This window comes from Sceloporus occidentalis, unplaced genomic scaffold (assembly GCF_023333645.1).
Source record: "Sceloporus occidentalis isolate IW3139 unplaced genomic scaffold, rSceOcc1.0.p SCAF_14, whole genome shotgun sequence".
Taxonomy (NCBI): domain Eukaryota; kingdom Metazoa; phylum Chordata; class Lepidosauria; order Squamata; family Phrynosomatidae; genus Sceloporus; species Sceloporus occidentalis.
The window spans coordinates 4,515,735-4,538,373 of record NW_028316994.1 but is presented as its reverse complement, the minus strand read 5'-3'; the positions used below and the strand labels follow the sequence as shown (position 1 = coordinate 4,538,373).

Below are 22,639 nucleotides of genomic sequence, written 5' to 3'. Positions count from 1 at the left end.
CTTGAGAAAGCTAACTACAGTTCTAGAATCTGAAGTCATACAACATCTAGAAAGTACATGAATTTAATCCCTGCTATAGACCACAGAAGGTTATGACAAAGTTAATCAATTCATAATTAAGATCAAGGGGGTTGAGACAGGTGCTTAAAAGTGGCCATCAGATGTTGACAGCAGTGCAAAATGGCTGCCTCAAAAAGTATAAAATGGTGGAAGGAGCCTCTGTTGAGAAACAACAGCTGCTGGCAGTGGAGACCTTATGAAGAGAACCAAAACCTTATCCACAACATTAATCTAAACTGCTCCCTTAGTAAGTGGCTCCAAACTGTCTTCGAGTAAAGCTTTATCAGCAGCCTCTACTTCCACTATGTCCACCTCCCCCTCAGATTCATATTTTCCCCAACATAGTCCACCAAACTCTGGAATTCAGCTACAGATGATTACCCTTCCTGCTAGCACCAGCCATGTAGGAGGGTATGTCAAGAAACTGCAATGTTAGAAGTGGATGCTGAAGCAACACTGAGGATGATGCACTTCCATGCCCCCTTACATCTCCCTGAGGAGACTGTTAGGGAACCACTCAGACTGAACAGTCTCCTAGTATAAGTAGGGTTTGTTGACAGACTTAGCTAAAGCTTCTTCTCTAAGTTCCAAGGGCAACTGAGAGTTCAAACATGAAAAGTTAGTTCTCTCCTCTTTGTGATTTTTACACTCACCAGTTCTTCTGTTGAGGAATTAATGTTCTCCAAGACCACTGGATGTTTCATGAAAGATGGCAGCACCCCACACAAAGGGCTAGGCAAATGATTACTCTCACCAAACTCCTGCTGAAGACAGTAAAGATACCTTATAACTCAGTCAATGTTATACAGACTTATGCTATCTTACTTTAAGGTAGAATTTTTATTTTACAGATATTGTTTCTCCAATATTTTATTGTTGGGAAGATGGCATTCATCTCCCAGTAGTATATGTGTAACTACTGTAAGATTTTATACAATACTAAGAGTATCGCAGACTACTATCAGAAAGTACCTATGACATCACATCATTGAGTGATCTAAATTATTTTTATCCAAGTATGATTTTTCATATTTTGGGGCATTTTGCAAAAAATGTACAGATAAAAAGGTTTTTGCACAGACTTTATGCACAAAATGTAATTTTAATATTTTAAAAAAACATGAAATGGGAAAAAAACTTTGAAAAATACATTCTGGAAGTGGGTAGTCCCTGCTAGCTACTGAATTCTACAACATTCTGACCAATGCTCGATGCACATAAAAGGCACATTTGTGTCACACAGCCCATGAAGAAGTAATGAAGATTTCCATTCCTAACACAGTTTCCTAAACCATGCCCATGTCATTCCCTGATTTTTAGGTTTACACTTAAAAGTCTACCCTTAGTGATTCTGTGTTACGTGTGTTAACACCATCCAACTTTTATTAAAGCATTACTTAAAACACAATAACGATATCCCATTTGCTTGCTATGTGATTTTTTTTTTTTACTGCCCTTTTCTAAGAGACTGTTTGAAATTACCAATCTCCATCCATTCCAGGGTAATGGGATATTCTGCTGCTGGGGTTTGACTGGGGCTAATGCAAAGAACCACATTTAATAAATTCTGGTCTTCCTTTCTCATCTGACAAGACTCATTTATGGACAAATTATTAAAATATAAACATTGCACAGTTACCACCTACTCAGGTCATTTTAAGATGAATCTGGATCTGTTTCCTCTTTATGGATACAAGGACATAAAACTCCAAAAAGAACTTCATATATATATATAGAATCATAGAATTGTAGAGTTGGAAGAGACCACAAGGTCATCCAGTCCAACCCCCTGCCATGCAGGAACTCTCAGTCAAAGCATCTCCGACAGATAATTGCTTCTTACTTTCTGTGATTCTTCAATCTCCATGCAGAGCGGCTGCATAGGAGCCTGAAAGCAAGTCTTCATGTTTTGTAGGGAATCTCTCAAATTCCTGTGTCAGAAAGACATGGATCACAACATTCACAACAGGGGTATATACAACAGCGAAGTGTTCTTTTTTTCATCTGTATCTGATGGCAGGCATCCTGTCAAATATGCAAAATTGCTAAGATGTCAGAAAATATTGGAGAGATCACAGATAGGTCTTGTGTTATAGGTTGCAAAAGAAACTTCTGTAGACACAACTTCCCAAATGCTTTATGTAATGTGTGTGTGTGTGTGTGTGTGTGCGCGCACGCAAATGAACTAACTCTCTGCATAGCAATAGCCTGTCACTTCATGCTTCTTCCTTTCTTCAAAGTTGATCCTATGCTGAGTTGCACATTTCCTGTTTGTTTGTTTGTTTAAAAGTGGTATTTATTTATTTTCCATAAGAACACAATTCCTACAGTAAAATTACACTTTGTGTGGTCAAAGAGTATCACAACTACTGCTGGATCATGGCTACCACATGTAGAGAAGAGGAGGAGTTCATTATCTGTAAAAATCTTGTGCTTGCTGTTCCAATGGGAGATAATGCAAACCTTTGAATATAACCTGCAATTTAAGAATTACTGAGAAAGAGGTTACGTATGAAATTTATGAAGTATACTTTTCTAGACTTTTAAAGAGAGAGATAGAGTGTGTGTGTGTGTGTGTGTGTGTGTGTGTGTAAAAGAGAGAGATAGTCAGATGGGGAGGAAACCTTTTTTAAAAAAGAAAAGAGGGCTTTTCTTCACCCACAAAGTTTCTTCAAGCTTTGAGTTTAAAATTCTAAACATTCATCCCTATCAACTTTGTTCTTATCTCACTGGAGTCCAAGACAAAATTATGCATCTTCCTAAGTACCTAGACTTGACCTCAGTGTCTGCCAACAAGTCAGAAAAAATGACTGCAGATTCTTAGTGCCAGTAACACAGAAGTGGGTCACAGGGCATGATGTGCGTGCATAAGAAAGAGAGATGGATAGGTCTTGCAGAGGACAAAACTAATTTCTCTGGAGACAGCAAATTAAGCTACATCTGTTCTTTTGCTCGAACACTCACAAATTCAGCTACCTGATACAGAAGAAATCTTTATATTTTCCATTTTAGGACAGAAAAATCTGTCAGTTTTGGGTTCACTTGGTTTCTTAATCTGGCCCATTTCTATATCAGGTTACTTTTCAAGTTTACACAAAAAATCACACACATTTATATGTACATTTAATTTAAAATACATTTTTGGGTATAATTTTTTTCAAATGCAATTACTGAATTCTACATTATTTTCACTAATTACATATTTGTGTACATGTTCTCCAAGTGTGTGTGTGTGTGTGTGTGTGTGTGTAATCAAGTATGTAAGTATATAATCCAAATATATCAATCTTAGTATACAGGTTTGTTGGAAAACTGCACGACAAAATTTGAAAAAATGGATAACAACATTTCAGTTTGAAAAGTGGTTAAAGTGCAGGTCAGGTAGTTGAACCAATTTCGTTCCCATCCCCATTTCTAGGTTTCTGTGCAAATTGCACTGCAGACTCATGGTATTTGGCAACACTTATATTAATGTTCATGCAAAGTAAATATGGTCTTAGATAAGTGCAAAATAAATATGTTCTTAGATTTATGGTGCAGCTGTGAACCTTTTAAGAAAAACATATTATCATTTTAATATATTAAAAATATATTATCATTTTTGCTAATTATGTGCCACCTTAAGGTTTCAAGTGCTTCAGATGTATTACATATTACTGAGAAAGCAATACACCACTTTTATTGCTAGTACCAAGAGTAATTTTTATCTTTCAATGGCGGTTTACAGACCGCCCTTTTGGGGCAGCCTGTTCCTGCCCCTTTCCCTGCCAGATCGGGACCTCAGCTGCCACAGCGGCAGCTTCTGAGGCCCCGATCCGCCGCCTTCCAGGCCGCGGGGAAGCGGCAAAAGGCCATTTCACTGTGGCCTGGAAAACGATGTCCTTGTGGCTTCATGCCCCAAGGACACCCAACATCTGACTCGGCCCCTTTCTCATTTGTGTTCCTGGTGCAGCCGTGTAAAGGCTGCTCCAGCGACACAAACCTGGAAGGAGCTCTTTCCTGCGCCGTGGAAAGGGCGCCCCAGGTGCCCTTGCATGGCACCAGGACATTGCTTACGCACCACTACATTTGGAGGCGGCACGGTCATGTGATCCCAATGGTGGCACCCATTTAGAATGGGCGCCACCATTTTGTACGTACTAGGTACGTACTAGGGTTAGGGCGTCCGGAAAGGATGCCCTTTCCTAACCCTAGTACGTACCTAGTATGTACTTTTTGCCCGTCTGTAACGTGCCAATAATTCCAAAAAGCTGTACTTTAAACCATTAAAGCTCATGACGGGCTTTTTAAAAGAAAGAAATCCAAATTTAGTCTTGCAACTAAAACATGAGAAGTGAAAACATATCCATTAAAGCTTAATTCTGTGGCCACAAAATGAAAATATATTACAAACCTTCAAACAATGTTCAAGAATGCAATAACTAACTTTGTGGTGTTTTCTTGGTGTGTGCATTCTGCCAGGGGATGCAATCTGGTGTTTTCCAGCTGTTTTGCACTATAGCTACCATTATTCCTGACCACTAGTCATGTTACCTGAGACTGATGGGAGTCATAGTCCACAGCATCTGTAGGATACTGGGTTGTTCACCCCTGCATTATAGTATAAATGGCACTTAACTAATATTCAAAATCACTTCCCTGTCCTGAAAAGATTATTCTTAGTTCAAGACATGATAGTAATTTTATGAGCAACTGTGATAAAAATCACACATACTGGTAGCTGGACATCCCACTTCATGCTGGATTTAGCTGGGTTCAGTCTCATTAACCACTGACCAAAATGAAAACAGCTAATTCTGACCGCACTTACATGTCAGGGAGTTGATAAGCCTGACACAAATGGTCTTGAAGCCTCTTGATTTCCATTTTCAATTCCTACATAGAGATCATAAAGAGAAACTAATATAAAGGTATGCTAGCTCTTATCAGTACACGAAGGAAACAAAAGAAGTCAGTAGGAATCTAGCTTTCTAACATTGGTCCAAAACACACTGCAGAAATAATCCTGTTCCAGACCACTTTAACTGTCCTGGCTCAGTGCTAGGGAATCCTGGGAACTGTAGTTTGTTGTGGCACCAGAGCTCTCTGACAGAAAAGGGTAAATATCTCACTACAGTTCCCAGAATTACCAATCATTGAGCCAGGCAGCTGAAGCAGCCTCAGACTGGATTATTTGTGTAGTGTGTTTTGGACCATTCTTTAATTTTACAGCAATTTTAATTTACATTTTTTAGAAAACCCAAATGAGTGTTGCTAGTACTTTTTGCACTGTTTATTTACTACTCCTATCCATAAACCTATATACCTCCTCACTAGGATTTATATATTCCTTCCCTGGAGTAACCTTTAGGCAAGTTACAGACCGCCATGAAAGTACGCACAGAGCGCATACTAGGGTTAGGAAGAGGCGGTGCTTCCGCACCCCCCCAACCCTAGTACGTGTTCTGCGCGTACAAAATGGCAGCGGCCGTTCCACACGGCCACCGCCATGATGGCGTGATGAACGCGCCGCCTCCAAATGAGGCGGCGCGGACGTGATGCCATCGCTCCGCGCAAGGGCACTTAATGCGCCCTTTGCGTGGAGCAGGAAGGAGCTCCATTTTGGAGCTCCTTCCTGGTTTGCGTCGCTGGGCGCAGCCTTTAGACGGCTGCGCCCAGCAACGCAAGGGAGAAAGGAGCCAAGCGGCCCCTTTCTCCTCCTCCTCGCTGCCACGGGGTGTCCTTGGGGCTTGAAGCCCCAAGGACACCCCTTTCCAGACTGCAGGGAAGCGGCCTTTTGCCGCTTCCCCGCAGCCTGCAAAGCGCCGGATCGGGGCCTCAGAGGCTGCCGGTCTGGCAGCTGAGGCCCCGATACACTGGGGAAAGGCGCGCCTACAGGCCTCCCCAAAGGGGCAGTCTGTAACGCGCCTTAGATATCTGCCTGAAACTGAAGAATAGGTTCCTTTGCAGTTTTATTAATCACTTCTCATTCTAAATCCATGTAAGCAATTCTAATTTGGGATACTGTGGTCATGGAATATGATGGGGGGATACATACTTGAGAATTTTAATGTATGGCTGTTTCCTCAAACTAATTCAAATCAGGTTTAAACAATACTACTAAAGCCCTGATAACAAATGGGGAAAGCCAGAAAAAAGGCTAGGCTTGTTTTTTTGTTTTTGTTTTTTTGAAAAACCGAAAGAATGGATTGTGTAGCAGACTTTAAACAGCAACATTACTCAATACTACTCTATTGAAGAGTACCAGTACATAAGCCATTGGCTGCCAGTCATGGTGTCCTTCTCTCTTGCATGTTTATCGGAATGAGTATGTTTGCCTGACACTATCAAGAACTAGAGACTATTTTGTCTCTCTCTCACTAAGGGGTGAAGCAGACAGTGCAAAAGGTCCACGTCGGGACTGCACCACTGCCATTTGCTGCTGTGTTGCTGAACTGGGAGCCAAACAGGAGCAGTATTTTTCTACTCCCTATTGGGCCAGTTCTTTGGGAAAGAGCCGTGCCTGGGGTGGCTTCTCACCACATTTGCAGCATGAGTCATCTGAACGACATGCTCCCAATGCGGCCCAACAGCGGCCCTTTTGGACCATCTGTTTGAGGCCTCACTCCCTCTCTTTCTTTTTTTCATTCCTATTGCCTAAGATTAACAAGAAGATTTGGTGTGTAATCAATTTCCTCCTGGAGTCCACCACAGAATCTTTCAATTTCTCCTTTGTTTCTTCAGTAGTTGGAGCATACACTTGGATTATGGTTATATTTATGGGCTTTCCCTGAAGTCTTATTTATATGATTTGTCAGACTTTGACTGCTCTTGCTACATCTCTCCACATTGTAAATATCAACCCATTTCTTCTTAGATTTTCATTTCCTGAGTAAAATACTGTGTAATTATCTGACTCAAAATACAGTGGTCCCTTCTCTTACGCGGGGAATCCTTGCGTAAAAGAAATTCCACATATGCTTGAGCCCCATTAGCAGTAATGGGGCTCGTGCTTGCAGCGGCACGTGCATGCCACAGGCACGTGTGCCATTACTCATTCTGGTGAGCGGTGCCGCTTCTTCCAGCACAGCTTTCAGTGTATGCTGAAAGCCGCATATAATGTACACACATATGATGCGGGTGCACTGTATCCCATTCCTGTCCACTTTCCCACTTTAGTTCACTCACCCCAAGGAATGCAAAGTTTATACATTCCATTTCTTGTTTTACTATGTCTAGCTTCCTCTGGTTCATGCTTCCCACATTCCATCTTCCTATAATATGTGTTGTGCAGCTTCTTATTTTCCTTTCACCTCTGAGCATGTCAACAGGTGAATATCCTTTCTGTTTGAGTCCAGTTGTGTCATCCTCTGCTCTACTCAAGTAGCTCACTGAGTGCCATCTGACCTGGGAGTCTGATCTTCTGGCACTATCGCATTTAATTTTAAGCTATCTCATTTTTATGGTAAAAGACATTCAGAATGGATGTGCCATGCCTCCTTCTGCTCAGTACTAACAAGGGTTAGCAATGGTGCCACTGCTGCTTTTTCTGACAGATCCTCTACCAGTGGCACCCTCCGACCTCAGCCATGGCTGCTGCCCAGTAGCTATTTCACACATTTAGTCTATCTAACATGAGGGACCCTACTGGTAGCACCATCAACATAACCTGTTGTGTCACAGGAGCATACAATCCCACCACTGTGGAAAGGTAGTGTCATTGGTGGGAAGACGAGATATACATAGCTCATTGTAAACCACTTAAGGAGTGCTAGTTCACTGATAATGGTATAGAAATGTACTTGCTATTGCTATTGTTATGTATCTAAAGTAACAAAGTGACTTTCAGTCTGTAAGGGGAAATAATAATAATACAGCATGTTTTCAATTTTTCCAAATTTTCCCCTTTTTTCCACAGCTTCAAACTTTCTAGAAATTGTGTATCTCCATGCAATACATGTGCCATTCCAGTGGACTTCTGCCTGCCTGCAAATAAAACGTCCACTACCTCTACCACTGTTCGGTATTCATCCAGGATCACTGTCAGCTCTTCAGTTCGTTTTGATTTCTATAAATAACATGAACAAACAAGAATAATCAAATAAGAATATAACTCAGCCTCATGTCTAAGCAAACTGTGATCTTACATAGGCATATATTACCAATTTTTAAAAAAACAGAGGGATGTTTCTTTTCATGGCCAAATTATGACTGGCCATGAGACTGTAGTGACACCTAGTGATTCCTTAAAGAAGAAACAGAGCAAAGTTTATTTTGCAACAGTATTTTACCTCCATATATAATGTAATTACATGTACTGTATATGTAATGTCAGAGTAAAAATACATAAAATTATTCAGAGAATATATACAAATAGAACTGTAATGTTTAATCAATTACTTATGTAGATTAATAGATTATTAATTTTGTTTAACAGACTAAAGACTTCTTGATTTTATTATTTTTAATAGATGTAGTTATAAAAGATACATCAGAGGTGGCAAATACCCTCTTTCAAAGATTAAGAGAAACCTCATTCAAGACAGAAGAGGGAAAATGCCACTACTATAATGGCTGGTGCAATACATGCATGCTATTTATTTTTGTCCATTTAGCAATCTCATCAGTTAATCAAATAAAAGTCAACTTGAATTTATTCATCAAGGTGAAAACATGAGATACAAACTAGCAACTTACAACAGTAGCATGCTAGTTATTCACATAGCTATTTTCCAAATGGAAATAAAAATGGAAACATAGTATTTTCATTACAGAAGTGGATACTACAAATAACTGGCTCCCTATACACACCATGAAAATTACTATTCAATAGATAGCCAACTATCTGAAAATGGTTCAGATAGTACCTTGTTATTAAACCAGTGTTTCGGTAGAGTATCAAAATTGTTTTTTTCCTGTTTAAAGTTCCAAGCAACTTGACACTTTATCATTTTATAAATAATAGTTGGTGGTATTAACATCCATAGTGTTACTTTGGATCAAAGCAAGATGTATTCAGCATGTTTTTAAGAAAGGCTTCCTCATGTGCCATTTGTCAAGGCACAAGATTGTTTTTTCCTACATATATTTGGCATGTTTTGTTTCTAATTACTTATTGGAAGGAAAATACATAATTAGCAAATCTAGTTGCTGATGAGTTAATCTCTAAGGAAATCCTATTGTGAAAGCAAAAATGGGTTTATCACAGGCAAATGCATCTCCCTTAACAGCTAATTGAAAAAGAGCTACCCCTAAGACAAATATGCTCACTGCACTTGTATGCATGTGCCTTCAAGTCACCTGTTGACTTATTGCGCCCCCATGAATTTCATAGGGTTTGCTTATGTAAAGAGTACTTAGGGGAGTTTTTGCCAGTTCCTTCCTCGGAAATATAGATTATAACACCTGGTATTCATTGGTGGTCTCCCATCTAAGTACTAACTAGAGCTAAGTACTGACCTTACTTAACTTCCAAGATCAAACAAGATTTTTGCCTTTAGGGCATTTAGGCTCCATACTCACTAGTGCCTTAATTTTACAATTAAACTTTGCATGTTTCTTAGTTCCAGTTTACCTCATTAATGGCAGCATCTTTGCAGGAAATAAGGTTTTCATATTCACAGAGTTGGAACTGCAAGGAAGCAAAAATACAAATAATTGTTCTGAAGGTACAAATCAAAGTTAGAAGAACAGCAGTTTTACAGCAATTATCTGCAAAGCTACAATGGTGTATACTTTTCAGCTTATGAGTACCTTCATTTTGGCCTTCTTTGTAAATAACTCTTTGATTTTACATGTAGAGTTTTCTTTCTCTAGAAGCAACTTCTTGTTCTGTAAAAAGACAAAACAGACTCCTATCCTTATTATTTCTCTATGTGTTAAAGAAATCAGCTCTGTTGGTTGTACTCTAATTAGCCTCTTGTCCAAATAAATGAGGATGAGACTCATTGTGATGACATCCCACAATCTGTAATGCAATGAAACAGACATATGATGATATGGGTATGGGGAGCATGATTTTTTTTAATATAGACTTTAATATTGTGTGCAATGGTTATTCATGTAATGGAATATTATTATACATTTTGCAGAGCTCTCTTGTGTCTTAATGCAATAAATGCAAAAGCAGATACATTTAAGGAGCCACATAACTAGCTATCTTGAGTTTGCTTGTCTTCTCCCACTGCTGACCTGGATGATTTTACCTGTTCAATGTTGTATCTACCATACTCACCTCCTCCTGAAGATTATCCACTTGAACAGATAGAAACTGTTGTTCTTTTTCCTAAAACATGGGGAAAAGTGACAGTTTGATTTGTCTTTTAAAAGAATCTAGTATTTCAAGATTTTGCAGCCAAAGGACAATTCATACAACAAGTGAAAATAAATGTTCAGAAGAACTTACTAGCTGTCGGACTTGTGAATACAATCTATTCTTTTCCTCTTCTAGATTTTTTGAAAAAAATCTCAGATCTTCTAATTCATTTGCCACAGCTCTAGCTTGGTCCAGGGCTTGCTGGGTGCTGTAATAAAGTGTGGTGGGTGTTCAGTTATTAATATTCTATCTCAAAAATTCAGTATGATTATATTATTTGCAGAAGGGCAAAGAAATCCAACAAGGAAAGGAGGTGAAAGAGTTGGAGATCAAACTATGGCATCAGAATTCAGATGAGTAAAACGTAATCCAAGTTCACATGTTTCAAGGAGCTGCCAATGAACTCAGAACACAAAACTCATTAGGGATGAATGTTGAAGAGAAGGAAATATAGAGGGCAGACTTCACATGTGTACAAGGTGTTGGCTAAAAGGATCAGCACTGACACATCCAGGTATCAGTTTTATGAACTTTCATCACAACAAATTACATTTCACTACTGCAGACATTTCTAACAGAGTATCTCTTTCTACATCCTACAGACCCCTCAATATTACTAAGCTAGTCTTCCTAGCATGATACCCTCCAGAAATAATAATAATAATAATAATAATAATAATAATAATAATAATAATAGGATTTATTTATATGCCGCCCAGTCACTGGGAATCCGGGCGGCTTACAACAGAGGGGATAATAGACAGTTCCCTGCCCTCAGGCTTACAATCTAAAAAGACACAACACAAAAGGAGAAGGGAATGGTGGGGGGGAGGGACCAGGTCCAGCAGTTCTTCTCTCCCTCTGAGGCCTGGACCAAGGCAGATGGACTGGAGGGAGGGCTCTTTTTCTTAATCGAGGCTGGGCCCGATGGCATTGGGCCTGTCCTTTCACTCCCTCCCAAGCCAGAAGATGACAGTTGGAAGGAGGGAGAGGAGGGCTCTTCCTCTTCAGGCCCGATGGTGTTGGGCCTGTCCTTTACTGGGCAATAACTCCAATCATACTCATATTCAAGCCAGCATTGGAGCTTAGTCAAAGAGATATGGAAGATACCAGATGAGGAAGGCCCCTAATGTTTTCATTTTTCAATTAGTCCTAAATCATGGCACCATGTTGAAAAGTCCTCATATTTATAGTTTTTTGTGGGTTTTTCGGGCTGTGCCATGTTCTAGCAGAGTTTCTTCCTGACGTTTCACCAGCGTCTGTGGCTGGCATCTTCAAAGAAATTTCTCTGAAGATGCCAGCCACAAATGCTGGCGAAATGTCAGGAAGAAACTCTGCTAGAACATGGCCACATAGCCTGAAAAACCCAGAAAAAAACTATGGATACCAGCCATGAAAGCCTTCGACTCCTCATATTTACCTTTTCAGCTTCCCTTTCAGCTCAGAGATCTCTTCAGAGAGTCTTGAATTGAGTTCTTCTGCAGTCTCAATAGTCCTCTGCAACTTGATATTTTGCACTGCTAGCTGCTTGTTTCCTTGCTGCAAGTCTTTTATGCTGTTCATCAAGTCTGCAGCCTCTTCTCTAAGATTAGGAAGAGACAGAAATGGCCAATGAGCTAGAAATTTATTTTTACCATTGTGCTCCATTAAAAAAAGCTAATTACACCAGATTTGTCACTTTGTTCATTATGTACACAATAGGTACATGCAATCTTGAGCACAAGTGGCTGCAGACATTACCAACATGGCTGCAGACACTACCAACATAGTTAAAATTTGAAAGCCAAAAATCTGCTAGAACCAGCAAAAGCAAAGAATTAAAGCTGTATTTTTGTCTTGGGAAATGTGAGAATTTTATACTTACCTCAAATCCATTTTCTCTCTTTTCCAAAGTGGGATAGCCTTCATAAAGGCTTTTCACAAAAGAAGGAGAGATACACCAGCAATTTTGGAATTTCTATTGTCATTTAGGTCTCATAAAGAATCCTAAGAACACAGTGAAGCCAAATTCAGTGGTCCATATATTAATGCAACTGAAGATTAATTTCAAAATGAACTTCACTTCAAGTGACTCTCAATTTTTTTTTAATTCACTGGTTGGGAGACTTGATGTTATCATAAAATAATGTGAAGATCACAGATCCTAGCCATATGCTCACACCAATATGTTATGGGCAACACTATATTCTATGCTCTCTCTCTCCTCTCCCTTAAGATCCGGGGCCCAAACAAAAAACTTTTAAGCAATATGATTTTTTCATTACAGGTAAGGGGCCCTAGGTGTTTCCAGACAGGGAGCTTCTAAGTTTAATAAAACATTGTTCTTCTACAAGTGGAACTGTAGCTGAACTGTCACGTTACTAAGGGATAATGTGGAATTTCTCTATTTCTCATATTGTGCAACGGATTCAAACTACAGGAAAAGAAACTCCACTTAAACATCAAGAGGAACTTAATGACAGTAAGAGCTGTTCAATAGTGGAACACACTTCCTTGGAGAGTGGTGGAATCTCCTTTGGAGGTTTTTAAACAGAGGCTGGATGGCCATGTCTCAGGGAAGCTTTGACTGTGTATTCCTGCATGGCAGGGGGTTGGACTGGATGCCCCTTGAGGTCTCTTCCAACTTTGTGATTATCTCTGAACCCCAATCTTCCTCCCAACCCAGAATGCTTCTAGGGGAGAGACTGACTACTCCTTAAAAAGGCCTAAATTGAATGCTTCTAGAAATCTTTTAAACTTAAGTTGGTCTCTTCCAACTCTGATTCTATACATTTCCTCATGTGTCAATCTACAGTTACAAACTTTCAAATACCATGCCCCCCCCCACTAAAGGCATCTAACTAAAGTGAACACCAAAATGGAAAAATGATGTTGATGTTGTAACTCTTTTGTATGAATGCCTGAACACCTTGTCTGTATACAGAATCCAAATCAAAACATAATTATTTTTACTTATTGCTCAAAACCACAAACAATTGTTTTTAATGTAGAGAAGTGTTACTTTCAAAATCAGAAAAGTGGTAGCTTCTTAAACAGCTATGTGTCTGCCTAGAACAAAGGTGGGTACCATTCTTTTAGACTATAATTCCCAGAATCCCCCAGATAGCTTGGCCACTGGCTAGGATGGATTAGGGATTTGGGAGCTATAGTTCAAAAAAGTAATTTTCCCATTTCTCGCCTAAATTTCTTCCTTCCTGTTAAGTAAGAGGAACCCATGAGCAGTTAACCCACTGTACCAAAATCTGCAGCAACTATATTTAGACATTCAAGGACACTGGCCTCTCTTCATTCATTCCTTTTCTTTTTTTTCAGCACAAGATTTCACCAGATGGCAACATGAAAATATAGCCTATAAACTTGTCTAGTTCCTGAGTACTGTCTAATCTCCTAGCTAAAATATAGATTAACAGCCACTGCTCCTGCCTTATTATTGTTCTGAAAAAGTAAATCAGTACTGCTTGACCTTTTCTTATTAGTCACACTTGTTTCCTCTGCTATGTGTTGGGGCAGGAACATTTGCCCTCTGTCATGCAAAGAGCAGAAACATTTGCCCTCTCTTTCATGCAAAGATGCCTGTCAGTGAGTACAGGAAAGAAAAAAATGTTTTTGTTGTATTTGACTTTTGGTAAGCAGATTTATTACTTTTACACATCAACACTAACTGACCACTGTGAAGAAATGTTACAAGCCTAAAAGACCTGTAGGGTTGCCATAATTGTCCACTAAAACCTGGGACAAAATGTAGGACAAAATCTAGACCAAACTGTAGGAAAACTGCAGGACAAAACTCAGCCCAAAATGTAGGACATTTAAGGTCCTCCATTTTTCTTAAATGCTATGGTGTAAAAACTTAGGGCCAAGAAGAGATTTGCATCTTTCTGGACCTTATTACGTTCTATCCCACTCCCACAAATTTATAAACATGCTTTACAACCTGAGGCCTTAATATCACTCTGTACTGCATCTGAAGAAATGGGTGTATATCTAAGAAAACGCATGCTAAAATTAGTCTTAAGTGTACTGGCACATTCCCTTTTTTCCCCTCCCTTCCTCCCTTTTATCCTTAAAGATGCTACTTCTTTGAAAATAGCACTATGGTTAAGTCAATATCTGACTATTAATATTACGAACCCTTCCTGTCGACAGTCTGCAATCCAATCTTTCATGACAGAATAAAAGGTAGAAAAATCGACAGTGATTCCTCTTTCTTCAGGATCCAATCTCTTATAGAGTGACTGAAACCTCCAGTCTTCACAACTTTGCCCTGTCATCTCTTGTAAGTATTCAATGATTCGGAAAACAGATACCTCTCCTATAAACATATCAGAAATAAAGGAATGACTCAAATAAAAAACCGAAAAGGAGAATACAGTAGTTCTTTCCCCACTTAGCAGGACAGCTTATTAAAATATATTGTCTATGTCACTAGTTTTTTTCATCTTGGGTGAAAAAAGGAAATTATATTTTTCCTGGCTGTAACTAATTATCAGTACATGAGTGGCTATTCTACTTGTCTGTATTATCTTAAAGTGCCCCATAGAAGCAGGTCAGAAGGTAACTGAAAACCAAATTCCAGTCCTTTGTTTCAAGCAAAATGGCTGATGCATGAAAAATAAACCTGAAATTCAAGAAAGACAGGAGACATGGGAAGATGCCTTGCAAGTTGCACTATTTGTCACTATTCTTAAATGTCTATTTTAAAATATATATATTCTCCTCTCTACCCAATTTAATTCTTATTATTACTTATTTCTTCAATGTATTATTATTGTTGCTGGTTGCCCTCAAGTCTCCTTCCTTAGAGGTCTTTAAACAGAGGCTGGATGGCCATCTGTCGGGGATGCTTTGATTTAGATTTCCTGCATGGCAGGGGTTTGGACTGGACGGCCCTAGCGGTCTCTTCCAACTCTATGATTCTATAAGTCAGGGGTAGGCAACCTTTTTGAGCCGGGGGCCGGGTTGCTGTCCCTCAGACAACTGGGGGGCCGAACTCAAAATGGCGCCCGGAGCGGCGCGGAAGCTGCAGTGGGGGCAGCAATCAGCGGCAGGACCGGGCTGGGGCCGTCCCAAGGCCTGGCTGGGCCGGATCCGGCCCGCGGGCCGTAGGTTGCTGACCCCTGCTATAAGTCATTTCTGACTTATGGCAACCTTAAGGTTGCCTATCATAGAGTTTTCGTGGCAGAATTTGTTCAGAGGATGTTTGCCTTTGCCTTCCTTTGAGATTGAAAAAAGGGTGACTTGCCCATGGTCACCCAGTGAGTTTCCATGGCCAGTCTCCTAGGAGTTTATCACACATGAGGAATTTCTCTTAATTTTGAATGAAAAGAAAGTGGGGCCAGAATGCATTCACGTAAAGTCGCTAGTTTAGCGAAATTACGTGAATGCTCACTGCATTCAAACTGGCTCCCCATTGCCCCAAAATAGCATGCCATGGCCCGAGTTTGTGTGTGGCAGTCTATCACACAACATGAAACCCCATGATTGCGCTCAGACTTACTTCCCATTGCCCGAATTTGTGTGTAGTGGGTTATCATGCAATAATGTTAAACCCCATGACTACATTCAGATTGCCATGGGATTATACTTCCAATTTCCCTTGTCTGATAATCTAACACCGAAACTGCTACACCATGCTATGTAGAGTTTAAGTAAAATCAGTTTATATCACTCAGAACTACCATATATATGCATGTATACGTCTAGAAATTTAGGTCAAAAAAGTGACCCAAAAAACCTGAGTCAACTTATCCACAGTTCATTCTAAGTAATGTACGTTTTTTAAAAAGGAACCATACCCTGGTGAAAGGCAAGATTGTATGTATACTGTCCTAGAAGGACAGACACCCCTCTGCTCTCTCATCCATCCAGCCTTCAGGGTGAGCACAAACAGTTATGCCTGCTCAAATTTTGTAAGTTCCTTGGCATTGTTTTCCTTTGCTTTGTTCTTTACATCCCTAGTTCTTCACATCCTAAATTTTACCCTCCACTTATTCACGGATCATATCAAAATCCATAATTTTGGTCCCAAAACCTGTCCTTGATTTATGCATGAGATTGATTTATACTTCCTTTCATGAAGAGCTAGCTTCAAGAGCTAGTTTGCCAAAGGACTGTTGATATATTTTGCTTCCTCCCTAGAACTAGCCCTGAGTTATGCTCTTTGAAGCTGTATTTATTCCTTCACAAAGCATATGACAGAGAAGCAACAGAAGTTTACTCATCCCAGCCAGGTAAACAAATTTCAAAACAAGCTGTTAACCAAACATAAATATTCTACTCAGACTGGAAGAGGAGTTCCTATTTGATGAAAAGAGATCGAACAGAAAGTCAACTGCATAACCCTATTTTTGAGTAGCTGGGTTGAATAATCTATTCCTATTCCTGGATAATCTCCATTTTATAGGATATGTTTTTGTAACAAAAAACATATTCAAAAAAATGTGGGGGGACACATTTTTCTCCTACAGTTTGTTCTTACTATAAATACACTGGATTTACTTGTTTCTTTGTTTCTTCACAGATGTTTGAGTGCACTGACAAAATAACATGAATACACGGCCAAAATGTGATACAAAAGATGCCCTTAAAAACAAAACAAAACAAATTTCTCTATAGTTTTGAAGACTGTTTCCAACGAATGTTGGAAAATTTTCTACCTGTTTGTTCAGGATCACAGGCCTTGAATGTGCATTTCAAAACATGTTCTTCAGAGCACTGGCCCACATTGAGAATGATGTTCTTGCTGCTGACACCAGCACTGTCCCATTGCACTGCTATAGGAGGAAGTAACATTTAACATAAATGAGATTTTTTTTTCTAAGCCTGGATTATCTGCAGAACAAGTCATCCTTTTAGGCTGTTACGAAATGTATTTACAATGCCTATTATTGATAGCTGTGATATACAGTTGTTGCAGAGGCACTTCCACAGTATTTTTTTATCCGGTGACATCTGTGCTAGCTCTACAAAAAAAATCCAACATATTAATCCATTTCTGTATATGTGTTACGTCACTCTACTGAAAAGAAAATACAGATGTTATTTGCCCAAATGAAAAGTTAGTTCTCCAACCACCAAAATCTTACAATGTACTTTTCTCTTCATCTCTTCTATTCATAATTCCCCACTGTTCATTCTTGTTACTCAAGCTGCATCTCTCACATCTATCCAAAACTCATACGTCAATAACTTTAACTTCAAACAGGTTTTCTTCATTCCTACATAAATTGCTTATCAACCTTTGCTAATCACTTAAAAGCATGAGGAGTCTAATTCCATAGTTTTATTTTTTCCCCTCAGCATTGCAAACAAAATTGTACTATGAATTATGTGTTGTTGTTGTTGTTTTAAATTAGCCCGGAGGACAGGATGGTTCTAAGCTCCAACTAAAATAAAACATAAATAATTACAAGATATAAAATTTGAAAAATGAGCAATTATACTTACTTTCCGGTGAAAAGGCTGCAGTTAACTGTGCAACTGCTGCATTTTCAAAAGACTTGTGGTAAATATCCTCCTCCATTATCAGTGAAGTTCCTCTACAAGCAGAGCTTTATTCCACTGAAACATTATTTTACTAGAAAGAAAGAAAAAGTTAGGATCAATTCTTTATCTACCTGCAGCAAAAAGGGAAAAAAAGCAGAAACTCAATTCCAGCCTTTACAAAGCAAGAAACTTTTTTATATATATATAATTAATTTCCATGCTTTGTGAAAGTAGTGAAACACCTGGATTACCATTAAATTTATTTGTAATCTGGACTACACCATTGGTATGACAATCCCATTTGTTCAAAAATCGGTAAACTACAATCTGTAAGTTAATTTTAAAAATAAATTATAAAATTAGGAATTATTTTCATGTCCTTTTGTCATGGTTGTATGTACCATTAGTGTACTGGGATTGAAGTTTTTCATTGCTACTGTCAGGAATGTATCAAAATTCAAACTCCAGATTGATTCACACTGTAGACTTTTACACCTCTAGAAACTGAGGAAAGCTTGACAGAGTAAGAAGAAAGAGTATTCAACAATCAGACTTTTCTCTCCTACAGGGCACTGTGTAATGTAGGTTTACAACAGTATATTTTGACTGCATGATATCCTACCACATATTCAATCAAAAGCAAACAAACATGCATTTATTATATAATAAAGGCAATATGACCCACATTTTCAAGAGTATTTAAGTGATAGTTTGGGATGAAGACTACTCACATTAAACTACTCTCATTAGTTTGGACAAAATTATCTGGGGTGACTATTCTACTGTGCATGGTATTCAGGCTTTTTCATCTAAATATTTAATTCAAAAGTAATTATGTATTTAGCAGGAGGAAGTATACAGAGGGTTCTTGGTATCTGCTGGGGTTTGGTTCTAGGTTCCTCCATGGATAACAAAATCTGTGGATGCTCAAGTCCCATTAAATGCAATGGCATAACAAAATGGAAAATCAAGATTTGCTTTTTGGAATTTATACTTTTTTTGGAATAGTTTCAAGCTGTGGATGTTTGAATCCATGCATAAAAACATCAGTCGATGAGGAGGGCTGATTGTATTACTGTTATACGCTGGTTTAAGGAGAACATTTCTTAACTGGTGTTATGCACTTAATTGTTGTGTACTATTACTATTTTGTTTTCATGTGCCTTCAAGTCATTTCTGACTTATGGTGACCGTTATCACAGGTCTTGCCAAGATCTGTTCAGAGGTGTCTGGCATTTGCTTTCTTCTGAGGCTGAGAGTGTGTGACTTGTACAAGGTTACCCAGTGGGTTTCTATGGCTGAAAGGGGATTCGAACCCAGGTCTCCAGAGTATCATATAGTAAGTTTCTAAGCCCAACCAGGAGTTCAGTCTGCTCATATGTGGACTGAGTAGGAAGGGGAAATTGCAACTTGTACACAAGTCTTGCCCTAAATTCTGTGCCTTTTCAGACCCGCATCTTCCTAATGATGGGGAACTTCAACAGGGTTTCTATCCATACGCACTGCAGAAATAATCCAGTTTGACCCCACTTTAACTACCATGGCTCAATACTATGGAATTCTGGGAACTTAAGTTTGTTGTGGCCCCAGAGCTCTCTGACAAATAAAGCTAAATGTTTCACAAAACTACTTTTCCAGAATTCCTTACATTGAGCCATGGCAGTTAAAGTTGTGTCTCTGGTGCCACCAGACCAAACTACAATTCCCAGGATTCCATAGCATTGAGCCCTGGCAGTTAAAGCGGTGTCAAACTGCATGAATTCTACAGTGTGGATGCAGCCTATAAATAAAGTTATTATTCATTTATTTATGAGTGGGGAAAAACAGTTTTTATGAGTATCTTTCACTATTAATTGTAAATAGAGAGGGGGATCAGGTTTCTACTAAAAGGTGTTTTAAAAAAAGCACCAAGTTTTGCATTAATGTGTATGACTTCCCCAATATAGGACCAAATTAGAAAAATAAGGAGCAAAATGCAGGTGTTCACATGATATGCCCACTAGTTTAAATAATATAATTGTCCTTTTAAAATGTACTCTTTTTAAAATAAAAAAAGCAAATTGTTTTGGTTAATAATAAAGCTATAATAGTCAGGAGATAGTATTTTAAATGTTAATGTGATGAGATTCAAACGAAAGGGGTCTCTGTTGGTAGCAGACACCCCCTTCTTCACTGCCTTTTCCTACTCCTTTTTGGAGGCGCCATTATTGTTATTGTTGCTCCTCTGAGGCTGAGGGAGGACAACCAGGGAAAGAATCACCTGGAAAAGGCTCCCTGCCAAGGCAAAAAGAGGAAACGAATGCCTCAAGTGGAGGAGGAAGATGGGGGAAACCCCTCAGCCTGGATGGGAACAAGGGAGCCGAAAGGCCTCCTTCCTTCCCTCCCTCAACAAAAAACAAAATGGAGGAGGGCGCTATGGCGTTTAATAAAGCCACACTGAGGGAAGGAAAAGGGTTGGAAGACTGAGGAGAGCCTTCCCTCCCTGCCTTCAGTCTCTGTGGAGGCTGATGATGAACGGCTTTGGCCGCTTCATATACACTGCAGAAATAACCCAGCTTTAACTGACACCGCTTTAACTGCCCTAGCTCAATGCTATGGAGTTATGGGAAATGTAGTTTTGTGAGGCGTTTTTCTGGGCCAGAAATAATCCAGTTTGGCACCACTTTAACTGCCCTGGCTCACTGCTAGGGAATCCTGGCAACTGTAGTTTTTATGTGTGGAATTTTTTTTTTCACTGCAGAAATAATCCAGTTTGAGACCACTTTAACTGCCCTGGCTCAGTGCTGTGGACTTCTGGGAAATGTAGTTTTGTGAGGCTTTTTTGTAAGCCAAAACACACTGCAGAAATAAGCCAGTTTGGCACTGCTTTAACAGTTTGGTTCAGTGCTATGGAATTCTGGAAGTGTAGTTCTGTGAAACTTTTTTTGAAAGCCAAAACACACTGCAGAAATAATCCAGTTTGAGACCACTTTAACTACCATGGTTTAATGCTGTGGAGTTCTGGGAAATGTAGTTTTGTGAGGCATTTTTACTGGGCCAAAACACATTGCAGAAACCATCCAGTTTGGCGCCGCTTCCACTGCAGGGGAATCAAAAGGAGCAAAATGCAGGTGTTCATATGTTATGCCCACTAGTTTAAATAATGTAATTGTCCTTTTAAAATGTACATTAAAAAAACAAATTGTTTTGATCAATAATAAAGCTATAATAGTTAGGAGATAGTGTTTTAAATGTGAATGTGTTAAAAGAATGGTGGCACCAGAGGAGCTCTTTCTGACAGAGAAGGCAAAATGTCTCACAAAACTACAATTCCCAGAATTCGCTAGCAGCAGTTAAAGTGGTCTCAAACTGGATTATTTCTGCAGTGCATTTTGGCCCTCTCCAAAACACGCTGCAGAAATAATCCAGTTTAAGACCGCTTTAACTGCCCTGGCTCAATGCTTTTCCACAGGGCAAGCCAGATGCCTATAGCAAGTATAGGCATCATGACCAGTAGCCATGGATAGGGAATGCTGGGAATTGTAGTTTTGAGAGACATTTAGGCTTCTCTGTCAGAAGAGAGCTCTGGTATCACCATAAACTACAGTTTCCAGGATTCCCTAGCACTGATCCAGGGCAGTTAAAGTGATCTCAAACTGAATTAATTCTACAATGTGTTTTGGACTTGGGTTTCAAACCAACCTCGTTTAAACCAGCCAAACCTGCTCTGTATTTTCCATTTCTTACCTACCGTACTTCTTTGTCTGCGTCCAATAATTTCCTACCTTGACCGTCATCATGCTTCTCTTTCTCTTTACCTTACAACACTTTGCAACCTCAAACTTGCACCTGGTTTATGTCATTGTATACCATCTTTCCACCCACTTTTTGCTTTGTGTGCTGTGCTATTAGTTATCCCTTTCGTGTTTGTATTCCTGATTATCTCTTCTGCCTGCCTCCCTTCATTTCACCTCTGCTGTTCTGCATACACTGAGCAACAACATGGCAACAAAGCTTTTCAATTATTCATGCTCTGAGGAAGTCTCAAATGGACCATATAATATACCTAGCTGGAAGACTTGACTGGAGAATATATACAGAGGATGCCTATATCACTTTCTTTCCAGAGCATACTACTCCCCCATTGCATCTTTTTCTTCAAAAGAAAAAAATCAGTTAAATATATTCTTTAGGGGGCAAATAAATCTACTAATGGGCAACTAAGTGTTTGGTTGCTGCTGAGAAAGGCTTGTATCTTGAGACATCACTTCTACTTGCTCAGCCTGTCATATTTTACAACCCCCTGCAATATTCTGCATGTAAGGGCATGATCAATGGAATTTATTGACACAAGTTATGGTGATGATGCTTTCCACAAAGATATACTAGTTGCTACTGAACACAAAGGCAAAATGGAAATGTTATTCTCGGGGATAGTGTAATACAGAATACTATTACTTGGGGCAATATCAAGAGAAGGGTCTTCCTTACTTGTGGGCAACTGGCTGGTCATTGTGAGAATTGAGATTCTGAAATAGATAGACCCTTGGTATGATTCATTAGGGCTTTTATTTAGGGCTGGCCATGTTCCTCTACCCAAATCAGTAGGAAGGTCAGTTCCTGAAAGAACCTAGAAACATATATTGTGGACAAAGGCAAGACTAAGTTTGCACTTCTCCGATGGACAAGTTTAACTTTCATATAAGTTTATCACACTAGGGAGATCCCACTGAAAAACGGGATTTAAACTAAATTCAGTTTAAAAAAACGCAAATGCGTTCATCACACATAATGATCCCCAAAGTGAAATAACGCGAAGTT

General features: G+C 39.3%; 1 protein-coding gene across 6 annotated transcripts in view; it reads right to left on the bottom strand.

Moving 5' to 3' along the window:
* Positions 1 to 21,797, bottom strand: part of KASH5 (KASH domain containing 5) — a 31,870-nt gene extending 10,073 nt beyond the window's left edge. The window contains exons 1-13 of one of the 6 annotated variants that reach the window (XM_089480408.1): positions 21,566 to 21,797; positions 17,801 to 17,930; positions 17,011 to 17,127; positions 14,486 to 14,666; positions 11,775 to 11,936; positions 10,445 to 10,562; positions 10,274 to 10,324; positions 9,793 to 9,870; positions 9,614 to 9,670; positions 8,048 to 8,107; positions 4,871 to 4,935; positions 1,904 to 1,991; positions 714 to 824 (exon numbers count right to left, since the gene is read on the bottom strand). In XM_089480408.1, coding sequence (XP_089336534.1) covers positions 714 to 824; positions 1,904 to 1,991; positions 4,871 to 4,935; positions 8,048 to 8,107; positions 9,614 to 9,670; positions 9,793 to 9,870; positions 10,274 to 10,324; positions 10,445 to 10,562; positions 11,775 to 11,936; positions 14,486 to 14,666; positions 17,011 to 17,127; positions 17,801 to 17,876 — 1,164 coding nt within the window. In that variant the 5' untranslated portion in view covers positions 17,877 to 17,930; positions 21,566 to 21,797. Of the gene's footprint in view, positions 1 to 713; positions 825 to 1,903; positions 1,992 to 4,870; positions 4,936 to 8,047; positions 8,108 to 9,613; positions 9,671 to 9,792; positions 9,871 to 10,273; positions 10,325 to 10,444; positions 10,563 to 11,774; positions 11,937 to 14,485; positions 14,667 to 17,010; positions 17,128 to 17,800; positions 17,931 to 18,240; positions 18,318 to 20,099; positions 20,436 to 21,565 lie in introns of those variants that run through there. The other 5 variants (XM_089480410.1, XM_089480411.1, XM_089480412.1 and 2 more) reach the window with 5 other exon arrangements.
* Between the last annotated feature and the right edge of the window lie 842 nt (positions 21,798 to 22,639).